The sequence below is a fragment of the Pollachius pollachius genome (assembly GCF_949987615.1).
Source record: "Pollachius pollachius genome assembly, chromosome: 7".
Taxonomy (NCBI): domain Eukaryota; kingdom Metazoa; phylum Chordata; class Actinopteri; order Gadiformes; family Gadidae; genus Pollachius; species Pollachius pollachius.
In genome coordinates, this window is record NC_136940.1 from 24,984,721 (window position 1) to 25,004,608 (window position 19,888).

The 19,888-nt window shown below is 52.2% G+C and overlaps 1 protein-coding gene across 3 annotated transcripts in view; it reads left to right on the forward strand.

Annotated features, from left to right (window-relative positions):
- Window positions 1–88: 88 nt before the first annotated feature.
- The window catches only part of LOC307078471 (uncharacterized protein C1orf21 homolog), a 25,211-nt gene continuing 5,411 nt past the window's right edge, over window positions 89–19,888 (forward strand). Inside the window, exons 1-3 of one of the 3 annotated variants that reach the window (XM_079740310.1) lie at window positions 89–244; window positions 12,346–12,481; window positions 19,355–19,440. In XM_079740310.1, the coding sequence (XP_079596436.1) occupies window positions 12,382–12,481; window positions 19,355–19,440 (186 nt within the window). In that variant the 5' untranslated portion in view covers window positions 89–244; window positions 12,346–12,381. Of the gene's footprint in view, window positions 245–338; window positions 413–6,725; window positions 7,661–12,345; window positions 12,482–19,354; window positions 19,441–19,888 lie in introns of those variants that run through there. The other 2 variants (XM_079740312.1, XM_079740311.1) reach the window with 2 other exon arrangements.

The window sequence follows — 19,888 nt, forward strand, 5'->3', positions numbered from 1 at the left end:
AAAGTTTGATTTTCATCGATTTCCAAATAAGTTGAGGAAAATCACCCATCTATAGGCACTCCCCATCAAGATGGCTGCATTACTGCGTGAAACAGGGTTCTCCTGGAGAAATGACGCAAGCCCCGGTTAACGTGGGTTTAGTTGTACGGTAGCAGACTCTCTCTGAGCCACTCCACCACAGCGCTGCGCCGTCCCCGCCAAGCCGCCAGTTCTCAAGTGGACCGAACGGAACCGGTTCATCAAAGTGAGTAGAAAACGCGCAGACTAGTGCCTTTCCAGTACATCTACTGTATCATTTGAGCCCGGAGAAGGACCCATGTACTTCCTATTCCACCTCGGATCCTCGCTGTCCCTTCTGTTGTTGTTCCCCGAGTGCCGTGATTACCCGGCGCGGTCCTTCCTGGATCTCAGGGTTTGTATCGTCCATATTCTGGGTTCTCGATTCCAGCAAATACAGCAGATGGGGATCAGGAAGTGGCAGATGTTGTTGTTTGTGTTGCTTGGGGTCATTACATTGTGATCTGAATGAACACGGCTCGTTTTTTGGACAGTTGTGTTCTTGCGTTTTATTTTCTTCCATATCGATGCTGGCTGCTGTCCTGCCCCCCCCCCCTACAGTAGGCAGTTGTGGTTTTTTCGCTGGTTCGGCGATCACCAACTCGAAAGAAAATAGCGAATCACTGGTGTGGGATCATGCAGTCCGCTGACCTTTTTGTGTTACTAGAGCAATGTGTGTTGAATCGCCTAGTAGTAGTATTCAGTTTGCATTCCCTTTGCCCTCGGACTCTCTCCTGGTCCCCGAGGCAGACAATGCCCCCAGTGTGTACCGGAGAGCGCAGCTGGACCCAGCTGTGGAGACTCCTACCGAACTGCTCCTCTGCCCCTCGGGGCTCCAGGCAGACCTCCACTGCCCTGGATCCACTCGCTCTCTGTTCACACTGGCAAAGGGACATTCCCGCTGTAGGGAAGACCGCATGGATCCCTTAGCTTCGATGCTACATGAGCAGCGTTCTGGCCAACATGGGACACATCCAGACACAGCAAGCGTTATTTACTGGAGGATCCGAGCAATAACATGTGCATTCCTGGATGCAACTCTTTCAGTGTTTGGGAGGGGACAGACCGACAGACAGACAGTCATACTAGTGTAGACTTCCCCTTGTGAAATGTACCGGGTCGCCGTCATGCTTGCACGACACTGGTGTGAGAGTAGGGTTTATTTGCTTTGTATTATTGTCCATAGTGGGCTGCTGTCACCAGCAGCTTAAAACAGAGATGTATAGGCTGATTTTACCTGCGATTCGCTGATTGGAGCAACACGCAGGGAGCCCCCTCCCATTCTCAGCCGTCTGGCTCCAGCCATCTCCCTCCATCTGCCCCTCTCTCTTTCTCTCTCTCTCTCCCTCCCTCCATATCTGCTCCACTCTCCCTATTGCTTTCGATCCCAGCCTAATGTGATATGTATGTGCGTTTGTGCGTGTGTGATTTCTTCGCTCACACATGGGTTTGGTTCAGGCGGCTAGCAGATGAAACGTGGTCCTCCCTGCCAAAAAAGTGTGTGTGTGTGTGTGTGTGTGTGTGTGTGTGTCATAGACAGCATGTTCTATTATTAGGCCTGCCCTATAATCTCCCATCCTGTCTCTCATCCACCAGACCGTCCGCACGGCCTCTCACCTTGTGTCCTCTCACCTTGTGTCCTCTCACCTTGTGTCCGCTCACCTTGTGTCCTCTCTCCTCACCTTGTGTCCCCTCTCTCCTCACCTTGTGTCCTCTCTCCTTGTGTCCTCTCCCCTCAACTTGCGTCCTCTCCACTTTCCACTCACCTTGTGTCTCCTTGTGTCCTCTCTCCTCTCACCTTGTGTCCTCTCACCTTGTGTCCTCTCACCTTGTGTCCCCTCTCTCCTCTCCTTGTGTCTTCTCTCCTTACCATGTGTCCTGTTTCCTCACCTACTCTCCTCTCACCTTGTGTCCTCTCTCCTCTCTCCTTGTGTCTTCTCCTCCTCCCTCTTCCCTCACCTTGTTCCCCCTCTCTCCTCACCTTGTGTCCTCTATCCTCTCACCTTGTGTCCTCTCACCTTGTCCCCTCTCCCAGCTGCAGACTCCTAAACATGTACACATGCCGTCTGTCCGCTGGGACGTACGGACGGCCGTTCTGAGTGCCGTGGACCCGTCATGATGCAACACGAGTGACTCCACCCTTCGTGGCTGTGAGGAGGGGGGTTTCCATGGTTACCAGGATGTCCTTTTGTGTGTGTGTGTGTGTGTGTGTGTGATGTTTAGTGTGGCGGTGGCACTGCGCGTGGAGTGGTGTTGAGTGTCAGACCAGGCTCTCTTTGTTGCAGTACAGAAAGTACAAGACCAGCACAACATGATCGCTACTGGCTCTGTCTGTCTGTCTGTCTGTCTGTCTGTCTGGTTCCCTGGCTCTGTCTGTCTGTCTGGTTCCCTGGCTCTGTCTGTCTGGTTCCCTGGCTCTGTCTGTCTGGTTCCCTGGCTCTGTCTGTCTGTCTGGTTCCCTGGCTGGCTGTCTGGATGAAGTGTGTGTGTGTGTGTGTGTGTGTGTGTGTGTGTGTGTGTGTGTGTGTGTGTGTGTGTGTGTGTGTGTGTGTGTGTGTGTGTGTGTGTGTGTGTGTGTGTGTGTGTGTGTGTGTGTGTGTGTGTGAGAGAGAGACTACATTGGCATTGCAGGGCTGTATGCACTGGACTGTGTTGGTCCCGTTTGTCTCTCTGACTTGGCAGTTCTGCAGTGCTGCAGACCGGTCCAGGGCAGTCGCTGTGTGTTCTGTTGGCCGGTGTGTTTGTCCGTCTTCCTGTACCAGTCCACAGGGGACGGCACATTCTGTGAAGGGCGTGTACACATGCCGCTGCGTCACATGACCTGGTATCGGTGTGTTTGCTGTGCTCCCTGCAGCCCGTGCCCAGTTTGGGCGGGTCTGAAGGGCACGGTGGCAACAGTCACAGGGAGCGAGAAAAATGGCTCGTCTGTGCATTTTCATGGCTCTATAGTACGCTGACTTTCCCTCTCACTGGGTCTTGCTTTCCCTCGGTCTCCCTCTTCCCCTGTATCTCTGTTTCTTCCTCTGATTCATAGTTTTTCTTTCTCTCTCACTGTCTCCCACTTCTCTCTCTCTGCCTGTTGTCTTCTGTGCATGAGTCTCTGTCTCTCTCTCTGTCTCCCTCTCTCTCAATGTCTGTCTCTCTCTCTGTCTCTCTCTCTGTCTCCCTCTCTCTCAATGTCTGTACTGTGTGTGTCTGTCTCTCTCTCTGTCTCCCTCTCTCTCAATGTCTGTACTGTGTGTGTCTGTCTGTCTCTCTCTCTGTCTCTCTCTCTGCCTTCCTCTCTCTCAGTGTCTGTACTGTGTGTGTCTGTCTCTGTTTGTCTACCTCTCTCTCTGTCTCCCTCTCAATGTCTGTACTGTGTCTGTCTGTCTCCCTCTATGTGTGTGTGTGTGTGTGTGTGTCTGTCTGTCTCTCAGTGTCTGTACTGTGTGTCTGTCTCCCCCTTCTTTAATCTCCCCCAGAGATGTTTATTCCCATCAGGCTGAACTGGTCTGTTCCTTCTCTCCGTGGAGGCCGGCGTGCCTGGTATGTTGATGAGATGGATAGCAGCACCTCACTGCTAAATTGAGCTCAGAGAACCGAACTGAGGGCAGCCAAGAGCTGATTGGGCCGTCTCTCCTCAAGGTGTTGATATGCTGCATGTGGTGGTGGTGGTGATGAGGATGATGATGATGATGATAACCTTCCTTTTGCACACTCTGTATCTGAAGAGCTAGTGCTTTGAGTCAATATTCGCTTTGTTCGTCTATTCTAGTACTTTCAGGGAGTTTCGATGGTAAGTGACCACATGGCATCACCATCATCATTTGGTCATCAAATGATATATGGTTAAACATATATTCCAACAGAAAACCGATTCCATTCCAATTGTGCCCTAGAATATATATAAATGCAAATATTCTCCACAGTGTGATGCTTGAGATTCATATCGATAGCAAACGGGCATACTGCATCATATGGGACTTTAAGAAGCTTTTCTGAGCACGTAGAGAAACCAATATGCCTGCACTGTTTTCCAACATTACAGGGTTGATTCACTGAAAGGTTTTCATTACTTTCTGCTGTTGGATTGGTGATTGTTTAGCTCTGTGCAGTGTGGTCGTCGTGCTGTACACTGCTGTTTCCATCTGAAAGGGTAATGGGGAGACCAGTCACAATGCATGATATTGAATGAGCATTTCCACGCTAATTTGTGGCTAGCTCGTTTAAAAGCCAGCCATGGGTGGAATTGGGGAACGATCATTTAAAATGAAAAATTATTTTCAGTGCCACCTCCAACATGTCAAACACACGCACGCACATGCACACGCACAGCGTGCCTTTGCCAATTATTCTGCAGTATCCTTGCCAATTATACATAGATTGATATTAGGCTACTTATTTCAGCACTAATCATTTCTAATGAATAATCGTTGGGCTGTTTCATTTTGCTATCATGCAGTGGCTTAGGTTTAGAGCTCCGGATGATAACATTCAAACCGACCTGACCCCCGTTCCTTAGCCAATGGTGAGGTTTGGTTTGTCCACCACGTTCAACCGTCACAGAGGTCACATGACGCAGGCGTGTTGAACAGGGGGTAGGCCTGCACGATTCAGGGAAACATTTGAATCAACGATTTTTTTAGCTTAGAATTGATATCACGATTCTCTGCCTCGATTTTTTTTCTCTCACGAAATGTCATTCTTATTGCACACATGAACCATGACAAAAAAAAAATGGCAGTACCAAACATAGTTTTTCGGCACCTCGTTGCGTTTCATATGGCCCTTTATAACTGATTAAAGTGCTGTATCAAAAACGGATTGATTTATTTTGTACATATTGCAGTATATTGTCTTTAATTGCTGGCCTTTCATAACTACTGAACCAACTCCACACACCTGTAAATGAAGGCTTTAAAAAAAATAATAAACATTTTTTTAATTTAAAACTTATATCCACACAGGGGCGAATCGAGATTGCGATTTTATAACGATTTATCGTGCAGGCCTATCAGAGAGCGTGCTCATCACAGCGGCCTCTCCGTGTACATCAGGCTATGCTCCATATCACGGAGCACACATGAACAAGGCCCGCCTCTCTGAGTCTCTGGTACAGGAGGACGAATCACAGAGAGCCAGGAGCTGTTTCGGTGCATCTCCGGGAACCGTCTTGAGAATGAACCTCTGAAACCTATCTTATGTTAATGCTTGAGTCGATTTTTTTCTTTGATATAAAGATTAAATTGATATGGAAATGCGAGTGTAGAGTTGTGGTCAAGGCAGCCGTAGTGAGTGGGAACCCGGGTTAGTTTGCAGCTCTGCACTGTCATGTGAAACGTGCACTATCGTGTGTAACGTGCGCTGTCGTGTGAAACGTGCACTGTCGTTTGTGACCTGCACTGTCATGTGTAACGTGCACTATTGTGTGTATAATGCCCTGTCGTGTGTGAATAATGCACTGTTGTTTGTCACATCACGGTCATGTGTAACGTGCACACCCTGTCCCCGCATGTTTTATGTGCAGATGAACTCTGTATAACGCGTCACAGTTCGCGGGAAGTCACAGACTAATAATTACATCTCCGCTGCCAGCATGGACTTGTCAAACTGCCTTAATGAAGTCGAAATGTCATTGTGCAATTTGTGTTAGAAATGTCTGCAAACGACATGCGAGAAGAACGTTGGTTTATTCCTGTCAATTCCTGGGGAAGTGTGTGAATAACGGCAGAGTATCGCAGCCCTGAATTGACACGACTCTTCGCTTTCAGCAGACATCAAGAATACACCTTAATCATAGGAGCCTTGCAAATATCTTGTTCCTCATGGATTTAAATTAACTGTGTCAACATGGCAGAAGATGACATGCTGTACTGTCTTGGGACTGAATTGTTGTTGAATTCCCTCCTTTTGTAAAGCCATGCTCTCTATCAAAGTGGCTGATAAAGTGCGTGCGTGAGTGTACAACCTTTTGAAATGAGAAAAGCGTACATATTGTACATTTATTTTGTAATCGAAAGAGAATGAGTATGGGAGCCTGGCAGGTCTTTACACAAGGCGCTGTTTAGATAAACAGGAGACGGAATGCATTGAGGGAACCGTCAACCCTTAAAAACGATGTCAAGCGATCCCATTGTTCACTGGAATGAAGAAGTCTACTTCCATGACCGTGTGTGACTGACTGGACGGGGCTTTCTTGTTCTGTGTGTGTGTGTGTGTGTGTGTGTGTGTGTGTGTGTGTGTGTGTGTGTGTGTGTGTGAACCCAAGGATGAATGCACAAGACTCATCATACTGTGTGAATGACATTTGCGCTTGTACATTGTACTTCCCCTACATGTATCTCCCTTCATTTCCCTTCCTTTCCCCTACATGTATGTATATATATATATATATATATTCCCTCTAAAACCCCATAATGAGTTTAGCGCTGGCGCCTGCACCAGCTCGCTCCCCCTGAGTTTGCGCCCGCTGCGTCGAGGCGCTGGCAGCCCCAGCTCGCCCCGTCAGGCTGACGGAGCGCTGCGCCCGGGACCAGAGCTCGCCGTCGCTGCCAGGTCTAGAGTAAATATTATCGAGCTTTGGCCGCGGAGCCGCGGCAGAACCACGGCCCGTCACACGCGACCAGAGCCCTGGAGGTGGCGGCTCCCCCTGCAGGACGGGAAGCACACCGCACCACTGGGAACTACCGGGAACTAGTGGGAGGGGCAGAACTGGGACGGACACGACTGGGAGGGAAACTACTGGGACAGAAAGGAACCTACTGGGACGGACACTACTGGGACGGAAAGGAACCTACTGGGACGGACACGACTGGGAGGGAAACTACTGGGACAGAAAGGAACCTACTGGGACGGACACTACTGGGACAGAAAGGAACCTACTGGGACAGAAAGGAACCTACTGGGACGGGCACTACTGGGACAGAAAGGAACCTACTGGGACGGACACTACTGGGACAGAAAGGAACCTACTGGGACAGAAAGGAACCTACTGGGACAGACACTACTGGGACAGAAAGGAACCTACTGGGACAGAAAGGAACCTACTGGGACGGACACTACTGGGACAGAAGGGAACCTACTGGGACGGACACTACTGGGACAGAAGGGAACCTACTGGGACGGACACTACTGGGACAGAAGGGAACCTACTGGGATGGACACTACTGGGACAGAAGGGAACCTACTGGGACGGACACTACTGGGACAGAAAGGAACCTACTGGGACAGAAGGGACACAACTGGGACGACACATCTGGGACGGGCACTACTGGGAGCTCCCCTGCAGTCTTAATGTCACTGCTTTTGGTTAAAACCTTCTCTTTTTTTGGTGTCACATTGTCTTGTTAGGAATACAAGATAGTTTGTAGGAAATCTTGATGGGCGCGAATATAAACTATTTGGTAGGAACATGAGCCAGTTGGTCCTCGGAATATAGGGTTAGGGTTAGTCAGTTGTTAGGATTCGGAGCTGGTTGTGGGTTGGAGGCATGTAAACAGTGAAGAGCTCCGGCTCGCTGGGGCTGCTTGTTGCTCCGCCATCTTGTATTTGACGTCAGGCCGCAGGGGACATTTCTGTGAATTGGTCGTCATCGCGCCCCAACTCGACCGCAGGACCTCAGGTACGTGTGTTGCAACACGGAGTGGTTCTACGATGTGATAGGCTGGGAAGGTCTCTCTCTCTCTCTCTCTCTCTCTCTCTCTCTCTCTCTCTCTCTCTCTCTCTCTCTCTCTCTCTCTCTCTCTCTCTCTCTCTCTCTCTCTCTCTCTCTCTCTCTCTCTCGCACGCCCTGTGTCCACGCCTGAGGCTGCTCTCTGTATCAGTCAGCCTTTGTACTGGTAGTACTGGGCCACACCCATCTGGCCTGGGACGAGACCCTGCAGGGGAGCGGGGGGGGGGGGGGGGGCGTCGTCTCTCCTGAAGAACTGCTCCGCCGTCAGAGAGGGTGAAGGGGAAACTTTTGAGACGATTAACGTCCCTAAACTTGTAATAGTCTCTCACAACTCAGTCTATAGTTCCTACCTCCCATCGACCTGTTTTGGTTCTCTAAACAACGCTGTGTCTTCCTCTCTCGCTGTTGTCTGTCTTTCTCTCCCCCCCCCCCCTCCCCCCTCATGCTGTTGTCTGAGTCTCTCCCCCCCCAGCCAGTTTTTCAGGCTCTGTGATTGCTCACAAGGCTGCTAGCCAAAGGCCTATTCTTGAAAAAAAGGAAAAGGGAAAAAATGCCTCCTGTACTCGCTCTGTGTGTGTGTGTGTGTGTGTGTGTGTGTGTGTGTGTGTGTGTGTGTGTGTGTGTGTGTGTGGTGTGTGTGTGTGTGTGTGTGTGTGTGTGTTGTGTATCCATCCATCCATCCTCAAATATTTCCACACATTCTTGCCGATATCCTCCTTTTGACAAACTGACTTGTGAGGAATTTTTGCTTAAAAACTAACACACACAACACTCACACAACACACACACACAACACACAGCCACTCCATATGAGCTAACCAGGAGAACGGTGAAACTTGGACTAGGGCAACTGCAAATAAGAATAAGGTCATAACTAATACAAATACGCAGAATCCATCTCAAATGAGTTAGCTTGTTGTCTTGATAAGCAGATGAGGAAAAATAAATGATTGATCAATAGTGAATAAATGTGTAATGATCCGTAACTAAGGGCCGCATTCATATCACTGAGGCAACAGAGCAAATGATTGGTGCTTTGACTTGATAGATGTTACCTTTCAGATTTAAATGAACATATTTTGGTCTTTGACCAAACTCTGATCAATCTTCAGGAGGATATACTGACGATGAACACAAAGTGTGTGTGTGTGTGTGTGTGTGTGTGTGTGTGTGTGTGTGTGTGTGTGTGTGTGTGTGTGTGTGTGTGTGTGTGTGTGTGTGTGTGTGTGTGTGTGTGTGTGTGTGTGTGTGTGTGTGTGTGTGTGTGTGTGCGCGTGCGTGCGTGCGTGCGTGATCATCCGATATGTCCAGAGTAACTGCTGTCAAACCAAGACGGCTGGCTTGAATGTGTGAGGAGGACTCGTGTGCCAGATATTGTCATCAGATCTCGATCCCTGCGTCGCTGTGCACGCGGCCGCGTGGGAGAGGATCGCCGGGGGTCTGGGAGCGGGGGGGGGGGGGGGGGGGGGGGGGGTGACGACCGTTGGTGTTAGGATCTTGGCTTACCCTCCAGAGTCGTCTTGCCCCATTGACACACTTCCACATCTGTTCTGGGAGGCCAACAGCTTTGCAGTGGTCCCACCCCCCACCCACGGTGCCCTGACCCGGTCAGCGAGCAGCGCACGGCACTGACACTGTCACCGTTCACAGCTGCGCCGCTCAGATCGCTGCTGCTGCTCAGTCTGTTTGTGAAAGTGAGCAGCGTGACGCGCCGCACACAATCCCTTCTCTCTCCAGCCATCCTCAAGCTGCAGCGGCTGAGTTCGGTCCAGCCAGACGTCACCTGATCCCTGGGATCACAGCGCATAACGCATAACGCAGGCCACAGTCACCTGGACCCAAACGGGTCAGGCGTGTTCAGACGGATCACGTGCTGTACGTCCGTCTCTGACGAGGTGACGAGTCGCTGCATGTCTCTGGCTGCCACACACATCCCGGCAGTAGTTTCCCGCAGCGCAACAATAGGCGTCCGGCCGCCACAGCTGGGCTATTTATAGTCGGTGCTCTCAATCACTATTTTGTGCGGCTCTCTACTTTCAACTCGCACTCGCATCAAATCCCCTCAGAGCGACGCCACCGCCGTCGCCACCCACATGCAGAGCCTCTCTCTGAAGTCCAGCGCTCAGGTCCTCTCTCCGACTCGCGTCGGGGATTCCTCCGCTCCCCTCGGCTAAGCCACTGGTGCCATCTCCTCCCTCCCTCCCCGAGGCCCGTGGTGGTCCTATGTAGGTCGCGCAAGGACAAGGTGTGTGTGTGTGTGTGTGCGTGCGTGTGTGTGGTGGGGTGGTTTTCTCTCCGGTTGGAATTGCTCCACTTCCTGTAGTGATTCTCTTAGGTGACATTCCACAGGTTGTATAATTCTCTTAGGTGACATTCCACAGGTTGTATAGGTTTAACTCCCAGCCGTTTTGTTCTACCTTCGTACAGACGCACACACCGTGTCTAATGGACTGGGGGTCGTAAGCTGAGTTAGCTTGTGTTATAGTGAGTTGTTGGTCCCTGTAAGTACACCCCCCCCCCGCTAGTGCTCTTGACACACACACACACACACACCTCTCTTTGTGTGAGTCTGCTTTCAGTATTCTCATTCCTTGATCCTCAGGAACCTCCAGAGAAAGCGTTGTGTACAGTAAGGGTGGAGCGAGCTCGGCCCGTGGAGATTAATGTTATCAAGGCTGACCTTGGAGCTGAAGAGGATAATCATGCATTGGATTCCCCACTCCCACTCGTACGCACACACACACTTAATGCACTGGGATAGATTGACCCAATTGTGAGGTGTGTTGGTGCAGATTTCCTTAAGACTTTCTCACCCTATCAGAGGAGACGCATCGACTGAGTGCCTGGGTGAAATGCGACGAACTTGATTAAGGGGATCTGGATGGTCACATCAACACTTTATGATGCGTCCAAACAATAAGAGGTTGATTTCCGTGGGGGCATCGCTTGATTTAATGTGTGTGTGTGTGTGTGTGTGTGTGTGTGTGGCTGTGTGCACGTGCACAAAGACAGGCGAACAAATTGAAGATAAACAGGTACGATTATGCACGGAAAATCCCACGTGAGGTGGATAGCATTTTCAATGAGGCGATTACCATGGCATTCATTAGGCCATTTCCATAGGGTAATAAATCACACACACACACACACACACACACACACACACACACACACACACACACACACACACACACACACACACACACACACACACACACACACACACACACACGTCCTGCCGCTCTCCATCCAGTACACCTGGTGCTTTGTGTGGGGACCGGGGGGCGGGGGGGCGATGCGGTGACCTCAGCACGGCAAACACCGTCAACTTCAAACACTCAGAGGAGCTGAAGGAGGAGTGGGTGGGTGGGGTCGGACGGGGGATGGAAGGACATCTGAAGCACCGTGCATTTGTCAGTCTACCCCTCCTTCTTTCTAGACTGTCTTTATCCCTTTTGTTCCACTCTCTCTCCCCCCCCCCCCCCCCCACCCAATCCCCTCTGTGCTGCCCTCCCCCCCCCGCGCCTCTTGTATTGTTTGGTGTCTCCACTGTCAGCGCTCCTCTTTCCTCCGCTCGCTCCGTCTTTCTCTGCTGTTCGTCTTGTCTTCGCTTTGAACCGATTTCGATTCACCAACCAACCAGGCTCCTTCCCTCATCCTCCATCTTCCCATCGCCGCTCAACTGTGTGTGTGTGTGTGTGTGAGAGAGAGAGAGAGAGAGAGAGAGAGAGAGAGAGAGAGAGAGAGAGAGAGAGAGAGAGAGAGAGAGAGAGAGAGAGAGAGAGAGAGAGAGAGAGAGAGAGAGAGAGGAGAGAGAGAGAGAGAGAGAGAGAGAGAGAGAGAGAGAGAGAGAGATTTGTCATACAGATTGTGTCACTGACATCCCCACTCTTGTGACTGACGGCATGAGGCCTCTTGTGACGGGGACAGTGCACCAGTGGGGAACACGAGTGTGTGTGTGTGTGAGTGATTGACGGGGGACATAACATGGGATGTGCGAGTGAGTGACAGGGGCAATGGATTAACTCAGTTTCTCAGCTGCTCTGCACGGTGGCTGCTTGTCTCGGGTCGCACCCCCCCCCGGTGGGTCCTGTAATCAGGAACAGCTGCTGGCTGAGGAGGCAAGTCATGGGTGATGTAGCGGGCAGATGTGCAGAGCGAAGGGTTAAACGGGGTAGGCTCCTGTGGGGGCTGCAGTCCTGTTTGAATCTCTGTCTTCAACCGTGGAGCAGCGAGACCTCAGAGATCCTGTGGCTGACGTTCGATCAACGGACAACGGACATCTCAATGTTGTGCTCAGGCCATTGGAGAACGGATTTTGGAGGCAGGGCTGTAGTACCAAATGAGTCCACGTACAGAGCTGGAAGGAGCTGCCCCCTGGAGGGGGCGTTGGGTCTGGGGGGGGGGGGGGGGGGAGGTGGGTACGATGGGGCCTGTGGCGTTGCCAGATTGGTCGCCTTTTGCCGTTGTCCAGCTAGTGAAATAAACGAATACAAACCAAATGCTGCTTTTGAATAGACGGCCACACCCTCCCCGTGCAGTCGTAATGTCTGAGTGGGTTTCGCCATGTTTGAAGGGCTCATGGGTCTGTGTCGGGCCCCAGAGAGTGAGGCTCATGGGTCTGTGTGTTGCAGGTGCGATGCTGAGGAGGGGCCCCAGAGAGTGAGGCCATGGGCTGCACCTCGGCCAAGCAGGTGTCGGCCGTGCCCAGCGACGAGGACGGACGCGGCGGCGGCGGCAAGGCCTACAGCAACGGAGACCTCTTCACAGGTAACCGCACGCACGCAAGCGTGCACTCATGCCTCACTCACTCACTCACTCACTCGTTCATTCATTCATTCACTCACTCACTCACTCACTCACACAGACACGCAGACACTCTTTCCTGCAGACACTCTTTCCCGCAGACACTCACTCACGCACACAGATACGCGAGCAGGCACACACACACACACACACACACACAAACTCAGTCACACGCACGCACGCAGACACACCCCACGCACACACTGCCAGCGATGCGTGGCTAGGACCGCGGCTGGGGGTCTGACAGCGCTACAGCTCTGACGTTAAGTCCTGCGGAGAGGGAACCATGGCGGCGGCACCCCCCCCTCCCCAAAGCCTCAACAGAGGGAGCTAGACAAAGACACGCAGTTCGACCCAAAACGGAGCGCGGTGGGGGCATGTGTAGGCGGCTCTCTGGCTCCAGCGCTGCCTGGAGGTAGCTCGCCAGCGGACTGCTCTGTGGCGCCGCGCCGTGAATGGAAACCTATGGAAGGGGAGGGGGGGAGGGATATAAGGGCTATGGGTTGATCAGGGATTAGCGGGGGATTAAGGATTGGCATTGGTGTAAACGCACGCACACGCACGCACACACACACACACTCTCTCTCTAAATGAGCGTGGCCGATGAAGACCCACAGCCAGCTGGCCGCCCCCCCCCCCCCAAACACTCGAGTCTCTCTCCACCTTTATCTAATTTCTCCATCTTTCTTTTAATTTTCACTCGTCTGTCCATCCCCCCTCATCACAGGCGAAGGCGGGTGTTGGGGGCGGGCGGGGGAGCATGATGAGCTCCAAGACTACTTCTGTGGCTGTTGTTGTTATGATTACCGTTACTATTAGGCTCCGGCTCTGTTCGTCCTCCCTCCTTCATGGCCCCAGGGCCTCGTTCTCTGACTCTCTCTCTCTCCCGCTCTCTGGCTCTGCTCTCTCTCCTGTTCCTCTCTCTCCCGCTCTCTCTCTGGCTCTGCTCTCTCTCCTGTTCCTCTCTCTCCCCGCTCTCTCTCTGGCTCTGCTCTCTCTCCTGTTCCTCTCTCTCCCGCTCTCTCTCTGGCTCTGCTCTCTCTCCTGTTCCTCTCTCTCCCGCTCTCTCTCTGGCTCTGCTCTCTCTCCCGCTCTCTCTCTGGCTCTGCTCTCTCTCCTGTTCCTCTCTCTCCCGCTCTCTCTCTGGCTCTGCTCTCTCTCCTGCTCTCTCTCTGGCTCTGCTCTCTCTCCTGTTCCTCTCTCTCTTTCGGCTCCCCAGCATTTCTTCACCTATTTCGTCTTTGGCCCTCACACTCTCTCTCTGTCTCTCCCTCGCACACTTTCCTCCTCCCTTCCCGCCTTCTACCCGTCCCTCTACCCATGCTCCGCAGATTTCTCGCTCGCTCTCGCTCTCTTTTGCTGTGGCTTCTTATCAGGTCGTGACCTTGTGTCCTCCCTCCCTTCATTCCTTCCATCATTCCTCCCTTCCTCCCCCCTGTGGGTGTCTTGTACGGACGGAAGACAGGAAGTACATATTCTACTGATCGTGTGTGTGTGTGTGTGTGTGTGCGTGCGCGTGTGTCCAACGTCCTCCTTCACCCCCAGGCCACTTCCTGTCAGGGGAACCTGTTCCTCTCTCGGTCCCGCCCCCCCCCCTCCCCAAGGAACACGTTGTTGTACACAGCCACAAGTTGGTGGAGCCTGTAGATGGACACACAACAGTGGACCTTTACGTTTGTGTGTGTGTTTGTGTGTGTGTGCCCACTCATTGTTGTGGCGGCTGCCCCACTCCAGGCAGATCCAGGCCACAGCCCCACTCTCGCACAATAACCGGAAAAAGGCTCAGCTCCCTTACACATACACTGGAGCGCAGGCTGCTCTCCCTACACAGTCGACAACTTGTTATTGTTGCCAGGCAAAGTGTGTGTTATGATTTGAGCATGATGTGTTTGAGGAACTGATCAGGCTGGGGGGATTTTCTCCCTCACCAATTTACATTTACATTTAGCAGACGCTTTTATCCAAAGCACCTTCAGCCGTTCACGTACACTTTCTCACACCGACGGTTGAGTCGACCAGGCAGGACGACCGGTCAGCTCGTCGGGAGCAGTCAGGGCGAGGGCGTCTCGCTCAGGGACACCTCGACACTCAAGCTAGGAGGAGCCGGAGATCGAACTAGCGACCTTCAGGTTACCAGTCGACCCGCTCTACCTCCGGAGCTGCTGTCGCCCCACCGCAAACTCACCAGCCCCTGTTGGTCTCTCTACCAGGGGCCTAAGACGACCCTCCCCTCCCCTCTGCTGAGGTTTGCTTCACATGAACACTTTCAGACTGTAAGACTGCGAACTCCTACCCAGAGCCTTCCTGCTCCGTACCGTATAACAACGGCCGTCGGGCCGCGTTCCAAACTGGCTTTAAGCGTCTGACCGTAATGGAAGGAGTCCCCGTATGGATGGTTCTACGCATGCATGACTGGAGGTCTGATCTTCTCGAACCAACGTCCGACGGCCCTCACGCCTGGCAGGGGTGTGTCGGGGGGTGGGGGGGGGGGAGGTGTTGTGTGTCAGGTGAAGCTGTCTTGATGACCAGCTCTGGAGAGAGAGCTGGAGCAGTGATACCAGAGGCCATATTCGCTGGTATCGAACGAGTCAGAACGAGCACGCTCCGAACTAGTAGAGCAATAAAGAACAAAACGGGAACAGCCGCACACGGTCTAAAGTTCAGAACAAAGGGAGAAAAGGGGAACCTAAGAGTAGGACACTAAATCAGCTGTTTTGAAATTAGTCGTTTCCCGAAGTCGCACGGCAAAAGCTCTTTCTGACGTTGAGGTGAACGGCAATTTTCTGAGCTGTCGGGACGGCGGTCATCTGTCACTCCCCGCACCGTGTGTCTCAGTTTGCTATTTCTCAGTCAGGCCCAACACTGAGCTTTCTTTTGCCTGTCCTCTGTTTTCTCTCACATTGCTGGAGCTCTGGGTGATGATTGATTGACCGGAAGTGTGCATGCCTGACCCAGTTTGCTGTTTATACAGAGAGTGTGTGTGTGTATGGCTGTGTCTATGTGAGCTTGCCTTGCATAAGGTGTGTGTGTGTGTGTGTGTGTATGTGTGTGTGTGTGTGTGTGTGTGTGTGTGTGTGTGTGTGTGTGTGTCTTAGCTGACGGTATGCAGCTCGTTCTCTACGGTGAGTTAGTCTCTAGTGTCTATTGATCTCTGAACACCACGTGGCTACGAGGGGGGCTTGATGTAGAGCAGGCCACACGCATAGCTGCCTGCACAAAGTGCACGTGCGTGTGCACGTGTGTGCACGTAGTCCTGAGTGTAAACACTGTATCCCGGCTGGTGTGTGTGTGACGTAGTGTAAATGTCAAGGGTGGAGTGTGTGTGTGTGTGGGGGGGGGGGGGGGGGGGGGGGGGGGGGGGGCATCGCTTTCTAAAGGAAGATGTTTGGGGGGACAGCACTAGGGTCTTCACTGAGGGAATGGAGAAGAACAACTCCCCCCCCCCCCCCCCTTATGCCCAAACATGGACATGGCGTTGCCTCTGAATTGCACAAGCAAAGCACAGTTTGTGCGGAATGCCAAATATGATGATTCACACACACACACACACGGGCGCACACACGCGTACACACACACACCAATCGCACACACACCAATCGTACACGCACACACACACACCAATGGAACACGCGCACACACTTACACAAACACACACCAATAGTACACACACACACACACACACCAATCGTACACACACACACACACACCAATCGTACACACACACCAATGGAACACACACACCAATGGAACACGCACACACATTTACACACAAGTACACACACACCAATAGCACACACACACACACACACACACCAATCATACACACACACACACACCAATCGTGCACACGCATACACACCAATCGTACACACACACCAATAGTGCACACACGTACACCAATCGTACGACCGTGGGTTCCTCATCAGAGAAAAGAGCAAACGCCGTCTGCATCCCGGCCGCATCACTGCTCCTCAGAATAGCCCAGCCCCCCCCCCCCCCCCACCCAGTGCTCTGCGGGCGGGGGGGCGTGCGGCTGTCAGCTCCACGCTGACGGAGGGGTCTTCGCCGCCGGCGAGCGAAAACACACCGTCTGAGAATAGCTGCGCACAGGAACGGCGTTCGCACGCACGCACCCACACACGCACGCACGCACACACGCACGCGTTCACATGGGAACAGCCATACGTGCGCACACACAAAGGCTCCGCCCACACATGACATAGTCCTCAGAACACGTGAGCTTCCTGTGTGACGTGCGCAGCGCTGCGCCCGGCGCGCTCCACGTCTCCAGACTCTGCGTTGGCTCCCTCTAATCGTCCCTGTCCGCCCCCCCCCCCCCCCCAGTCGTCTCGGGGTGCAGAGCGGGTTCGAGTGGCTCTTTAACGGAGCGGCCGCAAGGAGGAAGCTGCTCTTCATCGTGCCCCCGTGTGTTGACACAGGAGGGCTTAGTGTGACGGACGGCCTGGGCAACGTCACGAAATGTACTGCCATGTTCAGACTTGTTTACGTTCCCGTGACAAGCGGCAAAAGGGGAAGCCTTTGTGACTCTCTTCTGTCCTTCCCTTTCAGTGCGGTCTCTCCCTCCGTTTCGTTCTCTGTATTCGGGCAGTGCTCCCGCCCTGTGAACTCTGCTCACGTCCCAATATGACACGAGGGGGTGATGCCGCTGAATGCACTTATTGTTATCTACGACGTTGCCCAGACATAATAGCAACAGACCGACCCACCTTTCAGACAAACGCACGCTTCCTGCAGCGCGTGCACTGAACCATTGGAGGGAGAAAGAGAGGGCGACAGGGGGGAGGGAGAAGGAGACGATGTTGTTGTTGTGGTGTGTGTGTGTGTGTGTGCGTGCGCTGGCATTTGCAAGCAGGTAAGGAGGCTTCATTAACCGACCGGTAGTGTGCGACACCGAGGGGGCTGCTTGCGTTGTCCCCCTGCAGCCGGGGACGTCTTGCCCTGGCTCCGCGGATCACTAAACACGCTGGTTGATGATCCAATGCCTCTCGATTCATGACGTGGGGATACTGAGCATGGTGCCAGTTCACCACTGCACAGAATGCAACGGAGCGTGGGTTTGTTTAGGTGATGAGGTGACGGTGTTGATGCACCAGGCTGAATATGTCATTGTTTATTAGCCTCGTGAACTTGGCTCACTGTCTTGTTAGCAGAGTAAAGGCCAAGAAAGCCCAGGCATGTATGTTCATGTTAATACTTTATTTACCCCCACCCCATTGGCTGCGCTGTGTTTAAAGACGGCCCTCGGGGGGCAGACGAACCTGTTCTGGTGCCACAGAGCTTGTCTTAATGTGTTTAGCTGCAGTGCAAACGTGTAACATCCGGGCGCGCGGTGTCCTGCCCAGGTCTTTGGGTTCACCCTGTGTTGTGTTGGTGTTGGAACAGGGCCATGATACAAAGCGGCTGGCTCACTACGTGGCTGGAGCCAAAACATGACACGGCCTTTCTGCTCCACTGACCTGGAGCTGTTCACGGCTGCCCTCTGGGGGTGGAGCATGTTGATCGGTCCTGTAACCGCTCAGCCTGTCTCCATCTTCTGTACCTATGAAATCGATTTCATATCTATCGCTCTCTTTTGATTTCTCATTGTAGCATTAATGTTCTTATACTCAAACGGCCCTTTCTTCTTAGTGGGAGAAGTCGACTGTGACGGAGCTCTGAGAAAAAGGTTGTCATCACCATAATTATTGACAATGTGTTTCATAGCACTGCTTCTCAATTCCAGATTCCAAGCTGTTGACGGCAACATTAAAGGAGGACTTCTGGGTTCTTCAACATGAACCATATAGACCCAGTCACTCTGGCTCCCAGTGACTAATGCTGACAATCCTTAAGTCCAGTACTGAGACAGAGCGCTTCAGCGATGGGTTTCACCCTATGGGAGCAGTGTCACCCTATGGGTGCACTGCCACCTATCATTTCCATCCTCTAAAAGCATTTGTTTCTGCCACTCAGTGTCTGACAGCGTTACAGAAAGGATCCCAATGAGATATACAGCCTTTATCTTTACCTTTTCGTTTTATCCGGTAGGTTTGTCGCTCTCGGGGAGGATTCTCGCTCTGTGGTTTCAGGAAGAGGTGGCCGGAGGAGTGAGCCAAAGCTGGAGAGAGGAGTTTGTTTTGTTGGAATACAGAAACCATAGCTTAACGTTATCTCAAATATTTGGGTGAAGGAGGTCTGAGATTGTAATGGCAAAAGGGACCTGCAACAAAGAGATTCCAGAGACTTTGCAGACACGATAACAAACAGACGGGATGAAGCAAATTGTAGAAAAAAAGTTTAATTTCTCAGTTGGAATCCTTTCCATAATGTTGACATACTTAGATTAACATATCTGATGAACCATTCCAGAGGAACCCAGAAAATGCTACTGAAATTAGTGTACACTTTAAAAAAATATGTAAAATGTTTCTACGAAACCCAACATATTTTAACGTCGCCATGCTCCACTAGATGCATCTACAATATGTACCCGTGTGCCCTAGACCTCCCCCCCCCATCTCCAACTGCCTCTCTGCTGCCCCAGAGCCCTGCATCATACCATCACCCACCATGCCCCGACCGGCTCCGGCCCTGATCGATGGGCTCATCGTTTCAATTGTCTGATCGACCGCCGATCCAGTGGCTGAGCTGTGGAGCTTAACCTGACGTTGTTTAATCGGATCAATAGCGCAGTGATTCTTTATGATCGCTACGGCCCCGGGCACCGTCTCCGAGCAGAGCGGCTTGATAAGTGGCTGGAGCTGTGTCCTGTCTGACCTCTCTGTCTCTCTCTCTCTGTCTCTCTGTCTCTCTCGCTCTGTCTCTCTCTCTCCTCAGATGAGTACAAGATGAAGGGGGTGGAGGAGGTGAAGTACATGAGAGGGGAGGAGGAGCGGTTGAACGCCCGCAATCAGGAGAACACGGTGAGAGAGAGAGAGAGAGAGAGAGGACACCGCCCAGCAGGGTGGAGTAATGACCAGAAACAAACACACACAAACAACCATTAGTTTGCATTCGCATTGCCACTGTAGCGACTGTCCTCTGTAACCGAGGCAATGCCAATCTCCTGAGCTCTTTATTGTGTCGATTGCTTTCTTTGTCCTGCATCTTCTCCTGCCACAACCCAGCGTTCACTCTCCACGATGGTCACTCCCCGCACGCTGCCTCTCCAAGACCCATTGGGACCCGTTATCTCTCTGCAGAGTTTTGGTTAATGCTCAGAGTGCATCTATATATATATCATAATCTCAGACACACAAAGTGTTTTTCTTGGCAGGCTGATTTTCTGTAGTAAGAGTGATGCGCCTTTTTTCTTCTCTTTGGCCCTGATCACACCGAGCGTAAGCGTTTTCTCGGTGATCCCGTCCCCGT